The 21,882-nt window shown below is 34.9% G+C and overlaps 1 protein-coding gene and 1 non-coding gene across 3 annotated transcripts in view; both read right to left on the bottom strand.

Annotated features, from left to right (window-relative positions):
- Positions 1–1,088: 1,088 nt before the first annotated feature.
- Positions 1,089–21,882, bottom strand: part of IPO7 (importin 7) — a 47,800-nt gene continuing 27,006 nt past the window's right edge. Inside the window, exons 9-25 of one of the 2 annotated variants that reach the window (XM_027115429.1) lie at positions 20,158–20,292; positions 19,411–19,510; positions 18,572–18,648; positions 18,070–18,186; positions 15,262–15,351; positions 14,684–14,849; positions 14,330–14,490; positions 13,114–13,242; positions 11,251–11,317; positions 11,042–11,167; positions 10,514–10,611; positions 9,281–9,376; positions 8,366–8,586; positions 8,064–8,269; positions 6,662–6,868; positions 5,170–5,286; positions 1,089–1,396 (exon numbers count right to left, since the gene is read on the bottom strand). In XM_027115429.1, coding sequence (XP_026971230.1) covers positions 1,353–1,396; positions 5,170–5,286; positions 6,662–6,868; positions 8,064–8,269; positions 8,366–8,586; positions 9,281–9,376; positions 10,514–10,611; positions 11,042–11,167; positions 11,251–11,317; positions 13,114–13,242; positions 14,330–14,490; positions 14,684–14,849; positions 15,262–15,351; positions 18,070–18,186; positions 18,572–18,648; positions 19,411–19,510; positions 20,158–20,292 — 2,157 coding nt within the window. In that variant the 3' untranslated portion in view covers positions 1,089–1,352. Of the gene's footprint in view, positions 1,397–2,984; positions 4,125–5,169; positions 5,287–6,661; positions 6,869–8,063; positions 8,270–8,365; positions 8,587–9,280; positions 9,377–10,513; positions 10,612–11,041; positions 11,168–11,250; positions 11,318–13,113; positions 13,243–14,329; positions 14,491–14,683; positions 14,850–15,261; positions 15,352–18,069; positions 18,187–18,571; positions 18,649–19,410; positions 19,511–20,157; positions 20,293–21,882 lie in introns of those variants that run through there. The other variant, XM_027115427.1, reaches the window with a different exon arrangement.
- On the bottom strand, positions 14,935–15,118 carry LOC113625252 (small nucleolar RNA SNORA23). Its single transcript, XR_003434591.1, has one exon. It is a non-coding gene; the product is annotated as a small nucleolar RNA SNORA23 (small nucleolar RNA).

Genomic DNA, 21,882 nt, shown 5'->3' on the forward strand with positions numbered 1-21,882 from the left:
CCTTTCCAATCTGGATGTCTAATTGCCCTGGCTAAATCCTCATGTACAATGCTAAAGAAGCGGCAACAGTGGGCATGCTTGCATGGTTCTTGATCTTAGGGGGAAGTGTTTAATCTTTCATCATTAAGTCCATTAGCTTTAGGGTTTTGGTAGATGCCTTTATTCAGGTTGAGGAAATTCCTTTTTATTTCATTTTGAATTATTAAAAGGATGTTAAAAGAAACTTTTTAAAAAAACTCTGGTAGGAAGCATTTAAATATAGGAAATACCAAGTGTAATTGGCAAATTTCTATCTATACATGAAAGCAGAATCTATAAATACATAAAGGAATTATCACCTGTGCTTTTATTTATTATTTTCTTATTTTTTTTTTTTTTTGCGGTACGCAGGCCTCTCACTGTTGTGGCCTCTCCCGTTGCGGAGCACAGGCTCCGGACACGCAGGCCCAGCGGCCATGGCCCACGGGCCCAGCCGCTCCGAGGCATGTGGGATCCTCCCGGACCGGGGCACGAACCCGTGTCCCCTGCGTCGGCAGGCGGACTCTCAACCACTGCGCCACCAGGGAAGCCCTCATCTGTGCTTTTAAAAAACCTCGAAGGGGAATTACGTCTCAAAAAGTTACTTAAAATATATTCCTCTCGGGCTTTCCTGGTGGAGCAAGGGTTGAGAGTCCGCCTGCTGACGTAGGGGACACGGGTTCGTGCCCCGGTCCGGGAGGATCCCACATGCCTCGGAGCGGCTGGGCCCGTGGGCCATGGCCGCTGGGCCTGCGCGTCCGGAGCCTGTGCTCCGCAACGGGAGAGGCCACAACAGTGAGAGGCCCGCGTACCGAAAGAAGAAAAAAAAAAAAAAAAAAAAAATATATATATATATATATATATATATATTCCTCTCATAGTAATAAAATTCTGGATTTCCAGCTGGATGTCTAGTTTCCCTTTGTAAAAACCACATGCACCAAAGTGTGAAGTGCTATTATTGCAAGGGTGGCCAACCTCATCAAGGGTAAAACCTAGAATTCAGGAGGGATACTGATAAATATTCACAGATAATCTTCACCAAAATTTAAAATTATATAGAACAGAACTGACATTTTTATAACCAATATGCTTTAATGTAATTTTAGGTCATTCATTTTACAAACACTTATGGAATGCCTACTATGCTTAAATCATTGTGCTAGATCTTCCCAAAGACACGGTTTATATTAATACAATTCCTAATGACTTTTTCTTCATGCTTGCTTCAGGGACTACATCTGGGACTGAATAGCAGCACATAGCCATAGGGCTGCGGTATGGCCACCCCTGCTCTACACTCTGGTCTCTTCTAGAGGTGCACACAGCAGCCACTATCTTGGTAAGGTGTGTAGATTAGTAATCACCATTCTGTTACCTGCAGAGAAATAGATTAACATCCTTTATTTAATACTGATAAACGAATAGCTTTTATAAAAATGGATGGCTTAAGTTTACAAAAAAGTGAAGATTTTATGCTAATGTCAGCCATTAAAAAAGACAAAATACTGAAACCCAAAGTCAGAATTAACTTGTATAAATTAAAAAATAAGTTATAGGTTAGTGAAACTGTGGGAAAGGCTGTATGTTAAATAAATAAATAAAATCTACATGCAACTAATTACAAGTTTATAAATACTACTCTCGAAAAGTTATCTAAAAGTCCTATAACCTTATTTAAAAACACTGACACATATCAAGATCCATAATCTATAAGAAACTCTAATTTGATGTTATATTTAAGGAAATACTGAAAATAATCGAGGTATATATTGGATGTATTAGAAACTACCATCTGAACAATATTTAATATTAAATATAGTTTAATTTTAAGGTCTTTCATTTCAAAAATCCATAAACGTAGATTAGTTTGGACTGTATGACAGAGGAGACAATAAAACGTGTTCTCAAATACATGCCAATACATTTTCTTGAAACAAAACCTCAGCAAACGAGAATTTCCATACTGTGCATGGGAATAACTAAAACCTTTATTAGATATGGTTTCCAATAACAATGTGAAAATTGGAATTATCAATTCAAAGAGCAGTGAAGTTTGAAATTTAAAAAAGTAGACTAGATATTAGGTAGGGGATAAAAGGTAAAGGAAGACGAAAATGTTTAATACTATTCAGTATCTCCCCTCTGTACACAATGTTGCATATATACAACTACTCCACTTTAATTTTACTGATTTTATATAATAGTGAAATCCCCTGAAGCAACCTAGGGTTTACAGATGGTGTCCAACTTGGGGGGAAACAAATTAGGAACACACTTGATTAACAGTTTTCACCCACACATTTTAGACAGACATTTTTTTTTCTTTTTTTGCCAAGATTTTCATAGTAAATTCATAAATATAGGAAATACTTTCACTCCTTCAGTGTTAAAATAGAAAACCAAACAGTGCCAACAGTAGTGGCTTAATTACTGGCATACAAGAAAAACACAACACCAATGGGTTTTCTTCATTATGCATTTTAAATAATGTGTGCATGTTTCATTTTTACAGTTATAAATTTTCTGGTCTGTTTTGACAACAGCACTTAATAGTCTTGAATCCATTGAGATGTTGCTTTCAATTTGAAATATTGTGTGTATAATGTATATAAAAAATAAACCAATGTATGACTCTTCTGACAGATGTTTAATATCAATAAAAGCTTATTTTTGAACATGCAGTTAGAAGAGAGGGAAGCAAGCCAACCTCTCTACATTGTCTTGTTGCTGGCCTGTTTCTGCAGTGGTATCAATAGTGGTTTTTGGAGGGAACCCTGTGCCTTCAGCCTATCTAAGACCAGATACCACCATCAACAAGAGGGGGAGAGGAGATGGGAAAAGGGAGGTGGGCAGGTGTTAAATGTCAATTTTAAAAGTGTACATTTTGTGTTCTTTCTAGGTATAGCATAAAAACAGATCAATGAGGAAAAAATTTATAATTAGGAAAAAACTGCAATCAAATGAAGACATAAAAGCCGAATTAAGTTCTTTTAATAGACTGCATATATAGATGTTTAGCCATACTCTTTTATCAACTCTTTAAGAGTAGAACTTTATATCCAATTTACATGCTTCAAATATCATCTTTCCTATTTGTTACAGTAAGGTCTTGTATCCAAATATCCACTTGTACACTGAGAGCTTTAAGAAAAAACAGGACACAGAGGGAGTTGCCATTTTTAGCAGCAATGAAATATCACTAACCCCTTTTAACATACCGAATTCAAGTCACTATCAGAGGTGAGTGCACCACAAAGTCACCAGGTACAAAATTGCTAATTCATTTTTAAATTAATAACTTGAAATTACCCCTTCCCCCCACCCCATTACATCCCATCTTTTTATAAACAGCAAACATTTTGCTATTTTATACATAGGCTAGCAGGCTTGTTTCAATATGAAAGTGCTAATTCATTTACAGATTTTTTTTTAATCAGTTATGTAGTGCTACAATAAATGTCCAATAATCTACATAGGAACAATCTTTGATGATGAAAATGATGAAGATTGAATAAGGCTATCGATTACCTTATCTTATTTACATATAAAGAATAGATACCCAATGGTGAGGAAGAGACAGAAATCGGACAAATACTCATAGGTGTAAAAATTACATCTACCTCTGAGCTTATACTGTAAATGAGACATTTTAAATAGTCCTGTAGCCCATGCCTATTTTTTCCTCGGAAAAAGAAAAGCTGCCTTCATGACATCCCCTCTTGTTGCAGATTTCCACAGTGTCACTTGAACTTTCAGTCAGAATCTTACTTTCTTCAAAAAATAAAGAAAATACTCCCTGCCCCCCAGGTTACCTCCCTCCCCCGCCAAAATTCCTCTGGATTCATTTTCAGTGCCAAGTTGCATGATCAGGTCCCACCTCCTGGGTTTTTTTTTGTCCATCTATTCATCAATTAGTTTAGAGTGGATAACATGAACCAGTTCTGGAACCGCTACTAGGAGGAACACAAGCTCTTCACTACAATCACACTGCAGGAAAGTGGTAACTCAATTCATCCCTGGTGCCGGGCCTCCAAAATTGAAAGAACTTGGCACAACTGGAGCACTGAATTTGTATCCTCCATGCTTCTCAATCATTTTGGATTCTAGAAAAACAAATATGTGAATGTTTAATAGAGCATTCGATCACCTTACTGCTTTGGAGAAAAGAAGGAATTGACAGACATTAACAATAGCTTAACCACCAGTACTAGCCAGGAAGTTCCAAACTTTGGCCTCTGTTCTCCCTCCAAATGTATAGAAGAAAGAGTATATTATGTAGAGAAGACGAACTCTCTTGTATGCTACAGACTTCTTAGCCAACTTTCACTTTGCATTGTTTAAAAAGAAAAATCTTTACTCTATTTTGAGTCAAATACTAAATCAGAAGGATCCAATCTCCAAAGGTAATTACAGCTAATGAATCTAATGCAGGCAAATTCAAATTAAATACTTTAGAAAGCTGTGCCTTTTTTATAAGGAGGAATCTCTTTGAATATAAAACTAGTCTGACGCAGTATTAAGACCTCTAGAAAACTACTAGGCTGTGTATTATCTGAAACATCCTGTATTGAAAGGCATACTGAAATGTTTAACGATGAAAAGAAATGATATGTCTTTAATATAGTTTTTTAAAATTGCAGTTTTCAAAAAAAATTGCAGTTTTCATAACTTTAAAATTCACAATTTTAATGGAATTTTCTACTATCAAACCAGCCCCATGAGATTTAGCGACCTTATCAAAGCTACTGCACACTGAAAGTAGTCTTCAACTATACTTAAAATCAGTAAATTATGGCCAAAACCAAAATTCCTTTTTTCATTTCTACAGATTGGAATGAATTTCTTATCACCTCCAACAACTGTAGCTTTTATGTAATTTTAAATCACTTAATTTAAATTTTAAAGCTGTATCAAAGTCATTAATTGCATTAAAGAGGGGTTGAGGTTGGGACTTCCCTGGTGGTCCAGTGGCTAAGACTCTGTGCTCCCAGTGCAGGGGGCTCAGGTTCGATCCCTGGTCAGGGAACTAGATCCCAAGAGTTTGCCTGCTGCAACTAAAGATTCCGATGCCGCAACTAAGACCTGGTGCAGCCAAATTAAAAAATAAATATTAAAAAAAAAAAGAGGGGTTGAGGTCAATTAACATACCATGGGCTGCTCTTCTTTGATCAGCTAGAGTTGCTATATCCTGTAACTGTTTTCTTTGTTCTTCATTAAGACCATGAGTCAGAGCCTGATACCACACGGGATTACGATTTTGTATAGCTATCAAAAAGAAAACAAGGGAAAAAAGGGCAATAAGAGAGTCCTGGTAGTTCTTTTCTGTTCTATTCCCTCTACTCCACCTCCAATACTGAAATTCTGATCTAGTTTATATTCTCCCAATAATAATCTAAGGTATTTTAAATTACTTGTGAAAAAAAGATACAGGGGGAAAAAAAATTCTGGTTTAGCATTATGCCTCAAAAATCTAATCATAGTCATAATTCTTATCTCTAGTAAATAAGGATTTAGAGCCTAATCCAATTGTTATATAATAAGTAACAAACTAGGGAAACTAGAAATAAAGTTAATCCAAACCCCTTAAAAGATTAAGAGTTAAAGCAACTTATTTTTTTTTGCATTGCTTATTCTGCATTGCTTATTCAAAAAAACACTTTCTTAGATATATGTACTGTCTTTCCACAGAAAGGTGCTCTGCAGTATTTAGTTAAAAATGTTCTCTATAACATGATTTTCTACTTCTACTTTATTGCATTTACTGTGGATGAGCCTTCTATAATAAACCATCCTTTAGGGATTAACATGTGTTTAAGTATACAAAATACAAAGTCATGGACAAAAGCCAGTCAGTAAGTTCTTGGCACTTCAATCAATCCTTACAGCCTGCCATGTAGCTCAGAAACAATTCCTTGTGTTTCTGTAAGCTTGCATCACAATTGCTTTGTCATGGGCTTGGAAGATTAATGCTTTGGTTATCAGAGAATTTATTCTACATCAACGTTCATAATGCATAGGAATGATAAAATAGCACAGTAGTTAACTCTGGAGGGAAAGGATGTTCAAATATAGTGCCAATTCTAATTTCTTAAGTTGGGTTAAAGAACACAGATGTAAAAAACAAAAACTGGCACTTAGTATTCCGTAGCCACACACTGTGAAACAGGAGAAAAGAATAGAGATTCCAAGACCATAAATGTTATATAAATGGTCAAATTCTCAGACAGGTAAGCATGGGTTTAGCCAGGGGGAAAAAAAAGATACACAAATACATAAACATAAGAAACAGACATAACAGTAGATATTTCTGGGGAAAGCTGGGAGGTGAGAAATTAGAAGTAGGAAAAACAAACTCGTTGTATAAACTTTTTGAACTATACAATTTTCCTATGACGTGCATATTTCAAAATGACAATCTAAATAAAAGCAAAATAATAGGATGAGGAAAATACACTGAATCTCTAAGGCAACAGTAGAAGTAACTTTGGTTACTCTGCCTAACAATCCTAAATCACATTTTAGTTTGGGTTTGATATATCCAAAACCCCTTCTTTAAGGGGCAGACGTAAATAAGAACAAATCGATTCAGGAAAATGGATCATACGGAGCTATCTGAATTACATATAACAAGTTAACTTACTTTGAAATATAGCTTTAAATATCTGATACTCATCAACAGGGTTATCTTCATCATCAATGATCGTGGAATAGCCTTCCAAGGCAGTTTCTTCAGCGTCATCTTCTTCCCAGTCTTCATCATCTCCATCTTCGCCTGCTTGCTTAGCCAGGATCTCCAAATATTCTTGTCCATCTTCATCAATATCATCTTCATCACTCCCCAGTTCCTCTGCCAAGTCATAAAAAGGTGCTCTTGTTAACACTGGAATATTCTGTTACTGTAACTCAGTGACAGTGATCATTGTTGGTGAATTACAAATCACAACTGAATAAATTCAAGGAAGAGTTCCAGGAATTGGTGTTTAAATACATGTTCAGCAATAAACAGAAAAAAAATTCTCATAGAAATCTAAGAAAACTCACCACAACTGTTAGTACTAGAAGTCTGAAAAAGGACTGCATAATATGAGAACCAGCACTTGGTGTGCTGAGACTTATGGTATATACCAAATCAAATACCAACAGTACAGTAGAATAGTTTATTATATCCACAGAATACCTTTTATGAGATTTTTTTTTTTTAAAGCCTAGCTGGCTAAGATAGTAAATGATAAAAGACAAAAATGGCAAGTGTTATATTTTGAAACCTTTACAATAATTTCTTTTAAACAACATCCTATCAGTTTATATTCTTGTAGTCTATACTGTCTTACAGGTGAAATGTATTAGCCAACATCTAATTAACTTAATTTTACAGTGTAGATATAGCTAGATTTTCGCACTAATAGACAGATGTTTACCAACACTAAAAACCTGCCAACAGGGCTTCCCTGGTGGTGCAGGGGTTGAGAATCCGCCTGCCAGTGCAGGGGATACGGGTTCGATCTCTGGTCCAGGAAGATCCCACATGTTGTGGAGCAACTAATCCCATGTGCCACAACTACTGAGCCTGTGCGCTCTAGAGCCCGTGAGCCACAACTACTGAGCCCGCACACCTAAAGCCCGTGCTCCGCAGCAAAAGAAGCCACTGCAATGAGAAGCCTGTGCACTGTAACAAAGAGTAGCCCCCACTCATCGCAACTAGAGAAAGCCCACGTGCAGCAACAAAGATGCAACACAGCCAAAAATAAATAAATTATATCTATCTATCTATATATATATACATATATATATATATATAAAAGCACACACACAAAAAACCTGCCAACACTGGAACTATATACGCCTAGAACTGCTTTACATAATGGTGATACAGCTGAAAGTTCCTGCCTTCATGGACCTTACACTCTAGTTCTATGAATGAATGAACATGAAAGCATTTGGCTATGATCCCACATTTCTTTAGGAGAAGGGCTAAAAGAACAAGTCCAGTGATATTTCTAACTGGGTAATAAGACTGGCTTTCTCCATTGCAAATCCCTTACCCGTTTCATCATCATCTTCAGCTTCATCATCATCATCACTGTCATTCTCGTGTTCTGCATGGCAGGCATATGCTCTTTTTAATCCATTAAATAAAAGAATAAAAGCTGGCAAAATCTGTCCAGAAACCTGATTTAAAACTTGTGGTATTTGTTCCATATCAATAAGAGCACATAGGCCCAGAACACACATCTTTCTGTCGTGAAGCCTAAAAAATAAAATAAAATATTTCCTTATTTTCCTTTAAAAAAGATTTTGCAGAGTTCCTTACAAAGTAAATAAAGATCCAATATATGTCACTTACCCCAAGAAACAATCAACATCATTAAGCCACTGTGTAATAAAATGATTTGTAACTGGTTCAACATTATTAGGGAAGCGAAGATTTTCTAAGGTGTTGAGAAGTAGGTGTGGATTATAATACAAAGCTGCAATGGCAACTTGCAGGCACATTGTTCGAAGTTCACTTGTCTTCACCTCTCTTGTCAGTCTCTCTAAAGCTGCTTCCACAAATAAGGGAATACACTGTAGAGAAAGACAGCGAAACATTCCAAAACTGTAAGTAAAGCAGCCGTTAACTACCCACCCATATTAACTTTCTTGTTGCCTCAACTAACCCCCCTTCCATTAAATGATCCAATTTTTACTGTTAAGCCAATTCAGTGGGAAATCCAATTTTAGAGAAAAATTGGTCCTCACTGAGCTATTAGAGCCCCACCACAATAGCAATATTGGATTCAAAATATCCCTACTGACTGACCTTATTGTGGTAATCATTTTGTAATATAAACATTTATCAACTCATCACACCGTATACCTTAAACTTATACAACGTTATCTTTCAACTATGTCTCAATAAAGATGGATTTTCAAAGTCCCGTTGAAACTGACCATGGAAATTTAATGACTAAATCTATCTTATTGCAAAGTGATAGTGTGGCAAACAATACTCTCACAATATACTTAAAAAAAAATCTTGTCAAAACTTACCTTGCATAACAAGTAGCCATAAAACTTGCCAGTCATATTTCCATACATATTAAATATACAATCATTATTAAGTATTGGTTAAATTTTAAAAGAACGATTTTAACATGTTATCTAGGTGTCATAATAAACAACATACAAAATATATAGAACAAATGCCCAAAATGAAAAAGCGAAGGGAAAGATTCCCTCTCTGAATCCTCCAACACGAATCATTAATAGCTTCACTGACCTGGTCAATGCCACGCCCTTTGCACTGCAGAATGATGACCTCTAACAATTTTGCTGCATGACATTCTGCATCTTCTCCTGCAACTCCTGTAAGAACCTGATCAATACAAAATATAAACTGCAAGGAGGCGTCACAAAACCTTGAATCGGTCTATAGCTGCTGAAGTATTTAAGGTATTCTAATTAATATGAGTGACTGCAATAGTCATTGTACAGACTATAGTCTAAAGCACCCGTAGGATTTGGAGTTATTCGTCTGTAATACTGGTCTACATAATCAAAGCACATCCCATGTAGTGCCATTCTGGACCATAGCAAGTTGACAACCACTATGTCTAAAAACATACTGACAATGGAGAGTGAGATGAGCAGGAAGTAGAGGCAATCTGTTGATGGCAAAGGCTGTTTCCAGACAAGAAATAAAAGCATGGACTTGATGTGCTCATTAGCACTAGAGGAATGTAAGGGTTAAGGATAAGGGTTTTGGAATAGGAAAGTAGATGGTATAGACATCTCTGTTTCCAGAGTATTAACATAAACAATATAATTTGGCAATAAATAATAACATAACTAGAAGATTATTTTGTGACTAAGTGTTCAGACAGGAATGACATCGATGAGGACAAACACATCTAAAAACTTCATAAAGCGAAATCATTTTTTAAATGCCTGGTGTTGGGACTTCCCTGGTGGCACAGTGGTTAAGAATCCACCTGCCAGTGCAGGGGACACGGGTTCGAGCCCTGGTCCGGGAAGATTCCACATGCCACAGAGCAACTGGCCCCGGGCGCCACAACTACTGAGCCTGCACTCTAGAGCCCGCGAGCCACAATTACTGAAGCCTGTGCGCCTAGAGCTCGTGCTCCACAACAAGAGAAGCCACCGCAATAAGAAGCCCGCGCACTGCAACAAAGAGTAGCCCCAGTTCGCCCCAACTAGAGAAAGCCCACACGCAGCAAAGAAGACCCAATACAGCCATAAATAAATAAATATATTTATTTAAAAAACCCAAAACCCAAACATTTATAACTCCAATTAAATGTCAGAGGGCAGACATAAAACAAATACTTGTCAAAGCCATTACTGAGAGATCTAGAAATCAAAGCCATTTTCAGTTTATAACTCTTAAAGCTCTTATTCTGTCAGACCCGTATAATATGTTCACCATAATGTGGTACCACGTCTCTTCACAATTTTGTACTTTTTATAGCACCAGCCTCACATGCTTACCTACCTTTTTGCACATACTGTATATCATTTCAAGGTACTTGGTATCAGACAGAAGTGTGTCTGTATCAACTGTTACATAATTATGAAGCAGAGGCATCATATCTGTATTAATAAAAAAAGCATCAGTTAAGTATCATTACTAACATATATGCTGTGTTTCTGAAAAAAATCTCAGAACAAAAAAAGCAAGTCTGAATGTTCTGTCCCTGAAGTTCACTTTTAATTATTCACTTATAATTAAACATAAAAATGAGGCTATTATTAAAGTGCATTCCTTCATATTTAGCAGTTAAAAGATTATACAAAGAAGACTGACGGGGGCAGAAGGTAAGAATCTGTGTTAAAGAAAAAAATCTCAAGTGATAACTAAATCAAAATGTATAATGGGTCATCTTTGAGCACTAATTGCTACTGATAACTTATCCAAACAACAAAACACTTAGAATATTCAAAAGTTTGTATTCAAGTGATACACTAAAATTGAATACAAATGGGGAGGAATCCTTAGTATTTCTATGATGACTTGACTTACCTGTAAAGTAATCAAAGCCATCTTGCTGAAAAACCTCAAATACCAGAGGTAGTAGCTGCCACATCTGTGGAGACACTTGTTGACATGTCAAACTATGTGCTAAAGAGAAGATCTCCTCGTAGAATTCTAAAAGAGAATACTGAGTCATTAGGACAATGCTTGCTCATATGAAATAGTAGTGTATTCTTAACACAATCAGAGATATATACCTAAGACATGCTGTTGTAAAACAGTTCCAATGACCTGTAAGCAGATTCCTTCAAGCTGCTGGGTTATCTAAAAGAGAAGAAAAAAATCATATGGAATTGTAGCACACTGAATGAATTATTAAATAATGTATAATAATTCAATGCATTTCAATGTAAAGTCAATATTGTGAACAAATTAATATTTTAAACCTGTTTCGAAATGACTCATATTATGAAATTATGAATCAATATAGGTATGAAATTTAATGAAACACCATTACAATGAGACGAAGAAAGAACATGCATAGTTTACCTATAAAGTAAAGGAAAAAAAAAATTTCCTGGAAAAATGCAGGTAAGTATGAAAATAAAGGAGCCACATCATTCTGCAGAGACTAAAATCTTTTTGTGTGTAAACATAGATTAATTCAGGCCAGATATAACAGAGTGTAATTGAGATGTAAATCAGTAGCTTACTGAAAAATTATTTAAAATAAGGCATTATTCCTACCACTCCCAATAATTTTTAAGCCACCTCCATTTTATATAACAGTGAGCTAGGCCCCCAAGTCATACAAGATAGACAGAAAATACACACTCCCCTTTTGTCAGTATGGTCCTCAATTGGATCCCAAATCCCTGGAAGTCATCAGAATGTTTAAAAAGTGGGGGAGAGGAAATGAGATAAAATTTACTAATCAGGGGCTTCCCTGGTGGCGCAGTGGTTGAGAGTCCGCCTGCCGATGCGGGGACACGGGTTCGTGCCCCGGTCCGGGAAGATCCCACATGCCACAGAGCGGCTGGGCCTGTGAGCCATGGCCGCTGAGCCTGCGCGTCCAGAGCCTGTGCTCCACAACGGGAGAGGCCACAACAGTGAGAGGCCCGCGTACCACACACACACACACACAAAAATTTACTAATCAGATATAGAAGCAGGATATCCATTTCGAATACATATACTCAATACATCTTCAACTCTTCAAATATAGTAAGCAATTGATTTGTTAACCATAAGGTAGCTATAGGATTCCTCATGGCTTCTAGCTATCTCCAATTATAATCTACAAAAAAAATCTGAAAGTTTACTGAAACTCTCAGGTTGCAAAAGGCAGTTTGTAGATAATCTGAAAACATGATTTATGGATTTAAATATCTGCATTGTAATTATAAACACCAAATTTAGAACAATGCTTACTTCTAAGGGAAGGAAGTAGGGAAATGAGATTAAGAAGTGGTGCCCTAATGGTTTCAATTACATTATCTGAAAATTATTCTTACTGGAAGTCTAAGGATATACCACGGAACGTTAAAAATCTAATAAATTTAGGTGGTGGGTAAGGGGTACTGGTTAGTTTTCTATGTTTTTTTACTCTTTTCTGTATGTTTTAAATAATTCCACTTTTAATATTCATGATTACAATTTGCTTACCTTTCCAAAAGACAATAGTAAAAGAAGAAAACTAGGAAGATGATGGTGATGGTTGCACAACGTGAATGTACTTAATACCACTGAAATGTACACCTAAAAACGGTTAAGGTGGTATATGTTATATACCCTGACTAAAAAAAATTTTATTAATAAGGAAAACCAGGAAGAATATGTTTTCCTAGGAATCACCATAATTTTGGATCTGAAAAGGTAATCCTAAGAGGGAGCCAAAACCCAGAGCCTTGAGGGTAAAGATACGGTGATACAAATACCTCCTTCCTATTCCTTCTAAAATATCTGTAAGGTACCTACACAAGGGTACTAGTTAATAGATAGCAAAATCAAGGTATGTGAGAAGATGACCAGAGAATAGGTAAGTCAGAGCCCTCCAAAAAGCATAGAACAGTTGGCTTGAAATTCCCTAAAACCTTTACAACACTGGATCGTTTTCTTACTTCTTTATGATCTTCAACTACACTAAGAAGTGTGTCGATGGTATTCAGGATTCCCATAGCAGTAACTGCTTTGTCATCACTTCCTTCTTCATCTGGCCCAGTCTGGATTACTTGATTAAATGTCATTGCCTACATTCAAGAGAATGTAATTAAGGTTTGCCATTAAAGCAGTATAAACACGTTTTTGTCTAAAACTTTTAATTTTTAAAATGTTCTCACTGGGACAGCACAACCGATCAGCATTTCCAAATCAACTAATATTACTTAAGAGCTTGGGCTCTATAATCAATGGTACTGCTCTGCCACTTACTAGGTCACCTTAAACAGATTACTTGACCTCTTTTTCCTGACATCTCCATAGATACTGTGGGCAAGGCATAGAAAGTGCTTAATATTATGAATATTTTTATTTAAATTACTGGCTAACATTTGACAACGCCCAAATACTAGTCATCAAGGTTTTTGTTGCCATTGAATTCAATCATTTTGAAAAATACTGAGCAACTGAGCAAAGTCATTAGTTATGAGGAATCATAATAATCAGCTTTTTATAATGCAATATACTTTTAATGAACACTACTATATTTATCCAAATGTCTTTACCCACTTCAAAATCAGCTGTTAAAAATATGCACAGCAAATACCAAGAGTTAGATTCTTCAAACCTCAGTATTTAGCAAGAATACAAACTGCACCAAGTAAACCATTGTATAGAGAATATGAATGGATAATTGTTGGATACATGTCCATATTTTCTATTACCCTTAAATAATTTATGTTGTTAATTCTCAGAAGTTCAGGGCTATGTACAATAGACAAAGGTCAACTACGAAATAACTATTTACACAAATTTCACTTTAAAAATCTATTTATAACGATTATCTCTATCTTTCAGTTGGTCCAAAGCATTCCAGGAAACCACACAAACAAGGCAGTCATGATGCAATGTGAGTACAAGTAAACAGCTCTGCACTGTAGAGGCATACAGCTCAGGTGTGAATCCCAGACCCACCCCTCCTAATTTGGGCAAATTACTTAAACTTCTTATACCTCACATATTCTCTCAGTATAGGAATATTCCTCATAGGATTGTGTGGGAATTAAATGAGTTAAAATATATATCAAGGGCTTAGAATGGTGCCTGACATACATACAGAAGCTCTGTGAAAATACTGTAATCTAAGTAATGCATAAATGACTGGTTCAAATAACATACCAAATGTTGTGTCATTTCTACTGCAATAGGAGTAACTTCTTCACTATACTCGCAGATCATTTTCTGAATTACATTGGTAAGATCATCATTTTCTGTTTCTCTTATAATATGAAGAAGAGCCTGCATGACAGGTCTGATGAATGGTGTGATGTATTCTTTAGCTGTAAGAGACAGAGAAAAAAACTTTTGGCCAAAACAGCTAAAACTCCTTAAAACCTGACACAATATATACCAAAGAGTAAACAAGAAATCGTTTCAAATAAAAAGGAAGACAATGTATCACGTTTCTACGATTATGCCTTGTACAATTATGCGTAAGCACATTGCACTATTTTTGAGATATAAATCCTTTACCTTTCTCTTGATTGCTGATCAGCACTTGAAGTGCAATGGCAGCTTCCACTTTAACAGGCATTTCCCTATCATCAATCAGACATCTTCGTGTCAGCTCTAGGGCTGTTTGCAGGTTCTGGTCACTTTTGAACTTCACTTCACAAAAATAGTGAAGGACCCAGCAAGCCTTTTTTTAAATAAAAATGCAGTGAGTTACTATAGGTATCTTACATTAAATTCCACCATGTGACAATATCTCTAGTGTCAAAGTGCTATGTGTGGGAATTTGGAGGCTGGCCAGTGGTAGATATGTCCAAAGACACAACACTCGACCAGTACTATGATCCCAACTTACTCTTTGGCTACATGATGTTTGTGTGGATAGCAAGACCTGAATGCAAAACACAGACAGACACTGCTATCAGACACAGATGAAAACTATGCACACATTATGAGCAGCCATTTAAAGACTTATACGAAAGTCTAGAATAAAACATGGCTTTAAAGTGAACATTTAAAAGTTTCCATATAAAAGTCCACACAAGCAGTTATTCATTACAAGACATAAATGTATAAATCAATACAGCTTTAAAACATACCCTCGCTCTCATGTAGCCTAGTTCACTGCTGAAGAGAGGGAATACATGATTCTGCAACATATATTCCATCTGATCTTTGTAGATCTTTTTCTGTAAAAATAAAGTTCCAAATACAATCATCTCAAATGCCAAATAGATACACAAGTTTTAAAAATGACTACTGATGTCAAAACATACATTTATTCTGGAATTTTGAACCACAAGATCCACATCCATTTTCTTATTCTCGAACGTTACTATCAAAAATCACTGGGTACATTTTTTTAGTCCTTTTACATCATTTGTTTAGAAAGCAATTATGCCAAATCTTAACATCAATGGTGTTTAAGTAATGGGAAGAGTGGTTAATTTTATTCCTTAGCTTATTAAACGTTTTTTGTTACAAAACTATTTATATAAACAGTTACATTAATATAACTATAAAACATTAATATAAAACTATTATAGTGAAAGAACCTCTCTGGAAAGGTTCTAAATGAACAATACAACATAGATTGAGAAATATCCTGCTCTCAGGGTAATAATCTGGATATCTAAAGATACTCCTGTAAATCTTAAAATAGGATATTTTCTAAATGGTAACAAGTTTTTAAGAAGAGTTCCTTGAATTGCATATTAGGATCAACATTAAAAATTGACAACACTTTAAAAAACGAAAGTGACTAACGAGACATGATAACTAAATGCAACGTGGGATTCTGGACTGGATCAGGGACCAAACAACAAAGGACATTAGTGGGAAATCTTATCAAATGTGAAAGGGGTCTGTAGATTAGTTAATAGTATCATATCAATATTAATTTCCTGGTTTTGAGAATTGCGGCATGGCTATCTAATATGTTAACATTAGAAAAAGTTGGGTGAAGAGCAATGGGAACTATTTTTGCAAATTTTCTCTAAGTATAAAATTTAAAAATATAAAGTTAAAACAAAAACCTGAATGTGAGAACTCACTCAAGATTCCCAGACACAACAAATAACCACGTAATTTACCCTTTATAAACGAAGAGAAGAATGGGTGGACAGATATAGATATAGAAAAGCTACACAAAAGATACACAAAATATACCCACAAATTAATGGTGATGAATTCAGTGGAGCATCATATGCAGCAAGGTTTCTGGGAGTAGGATGAACTGTTGTCTAAATATTTACTTACACTTTGAAATAGTTATTTATTCACTTTAAAGTGAAAACAAATTTCAGATCTTATGAAGTCAGACGAAATGTGTACAATTAAGGTGAGGTTTCTAAACATACATCTAATCCAGTCAGCCATTCTTTACCAGAAAATGTGTGCCACAAAAGCATGATGTTCCTAGGCTGTGAAGGGATATATTCAAGCTTACAAACTTCCTTAAAGATCAATTTTCTGAGAAGAAAAAAAGACTACTTTACAATTGTCTTGCAACATGAAAAGAAGATAACTCATATGCAAAAAGAATTACCTTCAGCTCAAGCAACAGCAAAAAAGTATAGAGGACATTATTTCAAAATCAAATTACATGTGTACTTCAAAGGACATCAGCAAGAAAGTAAAAAGATAATCCACAGAATGGCAGAAAATACTTGCAAACCACAAACAGTTGATCTTTGAATAATGAGGGGGTTGGGGTGCCGACACTCTGCGCAGTTGAAAATCTGCATTTAATTTGCAATTTGACCTGCATATCTGTGATTCCGCATCTGCAGATTCAACCAACTGCAGATCATGTAGTTCTGTAGTATTTATTGTTGGAAAAAAATCCACGTGTTAAGTGGACCCAAAAACAGTTCAAACCTGTGTTGTTGAAAGGTCAACTGTATATGAAAAGTTTCTAGTATTTAGAATATATAAAGAACTCTTAACAATTCAACAATAAAAAGACAAAAAACCCAATATAAAAATCGACAAAAAATTTGAATAGAAATTTCTCCAAAGAAGATATACAGTGGACAATAAGCATATAAAAAGATTCCCAACATCATTAGCTATTAGGGAAATGTAAACCACAATGAGAGTACCATTTGACACCAACTGGAATGGCTGTAATTTAAAAAGACAGATAATAAGAAGTGTTGATGAGGACATAGAAACTGGAACCCTCACACACTGCTAATGAATATATAAAATGGTACAGCCACTTTGGAAAACAGTCTAGCAGTTTCTCAAAATATGACCAGCAATTTGACTCCTAGGTATGTATTACCCAAGAGAAATGAAAATGTATGTCCACAAAAAAATGTGTACAGAAATGTTCATAGCTCCATTGTTAATAATAACCCCAAAGTAGAAACAAATGTCCACTTACTGATGAATGGATAAATAAAATGCAGCGTATCAATACAATGGAATATTATCTGGCAATAAAAAAAGAATGAAGACTGACACATGCTGTAACATGGATGAACTCAGAAAATATGATAAGTCAAAGAAGCCACTCAGAAAGGACCACATGTTTTATCATTCCATTTATATGAAATGCCCAGAATACACAAATCCACAGAGGAGACAAAAAGTAGATTAGGGCTAGGGCTGGGAGATTTGGGAGAAAATGGGGAGTGATTGATAAAAGGGTTTCTTTTGGGGATGATGAAAATGCTTTGGAGTTAGAGGTGACGGTTGCACAGCTCCTTGAATATACGAAAAACCACTGAACTGTACACTTTAAATGGGCAAACCATATGGTATGTGAATTGTACCTCAATTCTGTTTTATCTCAACTGCTGTCATTAAAACTAACTGTGCTTGTGCATGCATGCATGCACGCGTGCACACGCACGCACGCGCGCGCACACACACACACACACACACACACACACAAGTACCTTCAGAAGTATTTCAGCTAAAGAGCCAATCATATGTAGGGCTCCATCTTTTTTTCGAGGATCAGCATTTGGTTCTGTAAGAATCTGGTAGCAAAATCCCATAGTCTTTTGTAGTACCTAGATTAAAAGAGAAAAGTATGCTTTACTGGATATCCAAACAACTCTTTTAAAACATTGACAACAAAATGACCTATACGGCTACCATTAAAAACTAAATGTTCGGGATTAGCAGATGCAAACTATTATATACAGAATGAATAAACAACAAGGTCCTACTGTATAGCACAGGGAAATCTATTCAATATCCTGTGATAAATTATAGTGGAAAAGAATATGAAAAGAATGTATGTATATGTGTAACTGAATCACTATGCTGTACAGCAGAAATTACCACTGTAAATCAACTACACTCAATAAAATAAATTAAAAAAAAAAACCAAGTGTATATCTGAACATATTTTAAGTATTAAAGCAAAAGTTATCCACATATTAAATAACCTACCTCTTTCCTCTTACTACAAGCTGTAAACAAAAGTGTCTGGGCAGCAGTGGTAGGAGAGATGAAATCCTCAAACACATCTAGAGAATAAATTTAAAATTAATACAGAAAATAGTAATTTTAATTTTTTCAACAAACATTTTCACATAATTTGCAAATGATGCTCTGTAACAACAAAAAAGGACCTTAAATTTTTGCTAAATCTTCACAGAAAACAAGCATGAAAACAAACCCAGATCCCCATATAACTTTGCAAAAGCCTAATTCCTTTTCTTTCCTGTACAAATTAAGTCTTAATCCATCAACTTCTCCCAATGATTATTTTCTTTCGTACAAAACCCCACTACTGTGAGAATTTTCACAATGGGGTCACAACAGTACAAATGACTGAAAGTACATAAGATTTTGGTACAAAGAAGGACTAATACTCAACATTAGCCAAATTACAATTCTTTAGTCCCATGCAGAGACTCTAGCTTCCAGTATGCGTCGTCTCCATTTCCACACACATGATGACTGATGTGGAATCCAAAAGTATAGTTTAGACACTTAGTGTTTAAGGTGTAACCTTGAATTTCTAACAGATTTGGCATGTGCCAGAAGCATATCCAATAATCATAACTACTAACACTACTGTATTTGTTTCTGCTAAAAATGAAGATTATCATTCTCAAATGCCAAAACTAATGAATAGCTTCCTGAAAGTCTAAACAATGAATAAATTGCATTAAAACAACAGAAGGCTTTTTAGTTCCTAAGGTGAGGCCTTAATATTCAAAGTTTACTATATACAAATTTAACTACCGACATACTTTGTTTCTAAAAAAGTGAAAATTCGTTACCAAACTTCATGCGTATATATTCATAGGGGTCTTCTTGCCAAAGTTCCTCATCAGCATCTGTATAGCACATCAATGGAAAAATAACATCTTGGATAATGCCCTGCAATTTAAAAGTTAAGATAAGTCGGTCTTCAAATTTAAACTTTCAAATTTCCGTTAAGTGCTAAAACAAAAGTAACTCTCCAGTTTGTGTTTTAAAGCTTAACATCAAACTTCAGTAAAGCATTTAATGCATTCTCAGATCGACTATCAACGTACATATTCTTACCCTCTGTGCAACGAGTCATTGTAAGACATGTGTACATAGGTAGCAATTAAGTATTCCGAGAAAATGCAATATGAAATTTTAGTCCATCAAACCCTACAGTTCTAAATAAAGCAAATAAATTACATTGGAAATAGTACATAAGCAAATTAGCCTCAAAAGTAATTTGGTGAAATAGTCCTTTGCCTATTCCAAATTACATGATGTTAGCTAATCATGTTAAACTATAATCATGATCCAACAGTAAGAACTTAAAAGCAAATTTTAAGATAACTGTTTCAGATTAAAAAATAATCTGAATATCCACAATATACCTTTTATAAAGTTTGTCAGGATGTTCCATCATTTTCCTAATGTACAATTACCAGAACTAGACTAAGTAACATAGGTCAACAAAAAAAATGCACTTTTTCAACCTTTTGGTAATTAATGTTATTTCTATTACATTTTCTAGAAAAATAGTTCAGATAGAAAATTATTACTTGTATATGAGGCTTCAGATTCTTCCAGGTGAGAGCATGAGAAACTCCTTGATTAATATAATTTAATGTCTGTTGTAAAACTCGAGGAGCCATATATTGCTTCTCCTTGTACTGATACAACACTTTCAATAAAACCTTTGAAAAAAAAATTTTGATCAAAAAATAAAGTTTAAATAGAAAGTTTAACCACTTACAAGCTAGCAAAAACATCTGACACTTCTTACCCAGGTCATTATCATAAAATAACCACCATATTCTTTTTAAAAGAAAGTAATTTTTTAAATTATGTATTGGAGAACCATATTTATTCCCAAAGTATTTAAAATAAACAAACTGAAGTAACACTGTGTGTCAAAGGACTAGTTTCTGATTAAGTATAAAAAGAAGAGAAAACCATATGCTACTTGTGGAACATACCACAATATTCTGAGACAGCACTATATTGTTAAAATCAGCTTCTAGGCAAATCCTACCCAAACCATTCACCTACTTATTTAACGTCTGCCAAGAGTTCTAATTCAACTTGATACTTGAGAATAGCAGTTGTCAAAATATGGTCCACAGACCTCTCAGAAGGTCTGACAGGTCAAAACTATTTTCATAATAATGCTAAAACATTATGTGACCTTTTTACTGTGTTGACATTTGCATCGATGGTACAAAAGCAGTGATGGTAAAACTTCAGGTTCCTAACATGAATCAAAGGAGTGGCACTAAAGTGTACTAGCAGTCATCATATTCTTTACAGCCACATAATCGCAGAATAAACTTTCCTTAGGAATGTCCTTAGTGAACCAGAAATATAAATATTAATAAATGGGAAGTATACATATAGCACTTCTGCTACATACCAAAGTACGATGGTTGGAAGAAAAGCTGAAATAGTAGCTTTTCCCACCAAATATTATCATAAGCATGAAAGAAAAACTGATAGACAAATTATGATTATTTAGACTTTTGTGTGTGGCAGATTTTTTTCTCAAAAATGAACAAAATGAGCCTCTCCAAGGAAACTGACAATATGTTACTGGTGTTAAAATTTGAGCTTTCAAGCAAAACTAGAATTCTCAAAATCTTACATCCACTACTTAGATCCACCTGACAGCTTTCCAATATTTAAAGACAATTATGAGATCAATGGTGATATTAATGACTGTAATTTTTTAAAACTACATAAGGAAATCTATAAACATTTAGAAAATCGGCATACACTCAATAAGTCAATATTTTCCAATGACCAGGGCAGTATGTTATAAAATCATATATGGATAAAAGACCCATTCAAAGTGCAATGGATGTTAATATAACAGAAGATGAAATGTTTATTGTTACAGTTTCAAACTCTAAATTACAATTAACCTTTAAGAAAATACCATTGTCAAATGTTGATGTGATATCAAAAATTTCCCCAATTATATGAAAAGTATATTAAAAGTCTTTCCTTTTCCAACTTCTTATCTTTGAGACCAAATTATCTTTATTTACTTCCATTAAAACAAATTGAAACAGAATGAATACAGAGGTAGACGGGTATACAGCTGCCTTTTATTAAGGCAGATATTAAAGTAGTAAAAATGTGTAACAATGCCATTTCCTCCTGCTAAAAATTTTTCATTTTGGAAAACAATTATTTTTAACAAAAACATATATTCTGTTAATATGTAATAGGTTTGTTATTTTTTAATAACTTAATACCATTAAATTTAGTTTCAATTTTTAATACAG

Source organism: Aethalodelphis obliquidens, unplaced genomic scaffold, assembly GCF_003676395.1.
Source record: "Aethalodelphis obliquidens isolate GAN/ISIS:26980383/991018 unplaced genomic scaffold, ASM367639v1 scaffold14, whole genome shotgun sequence".
Lineage (NCBI taxonomy): Eukaryota > Metazoa > Chordata > Mammalia > Artiodactyla > Delphinidae > Aethalodelphis > Aethalodelphis obliquidens.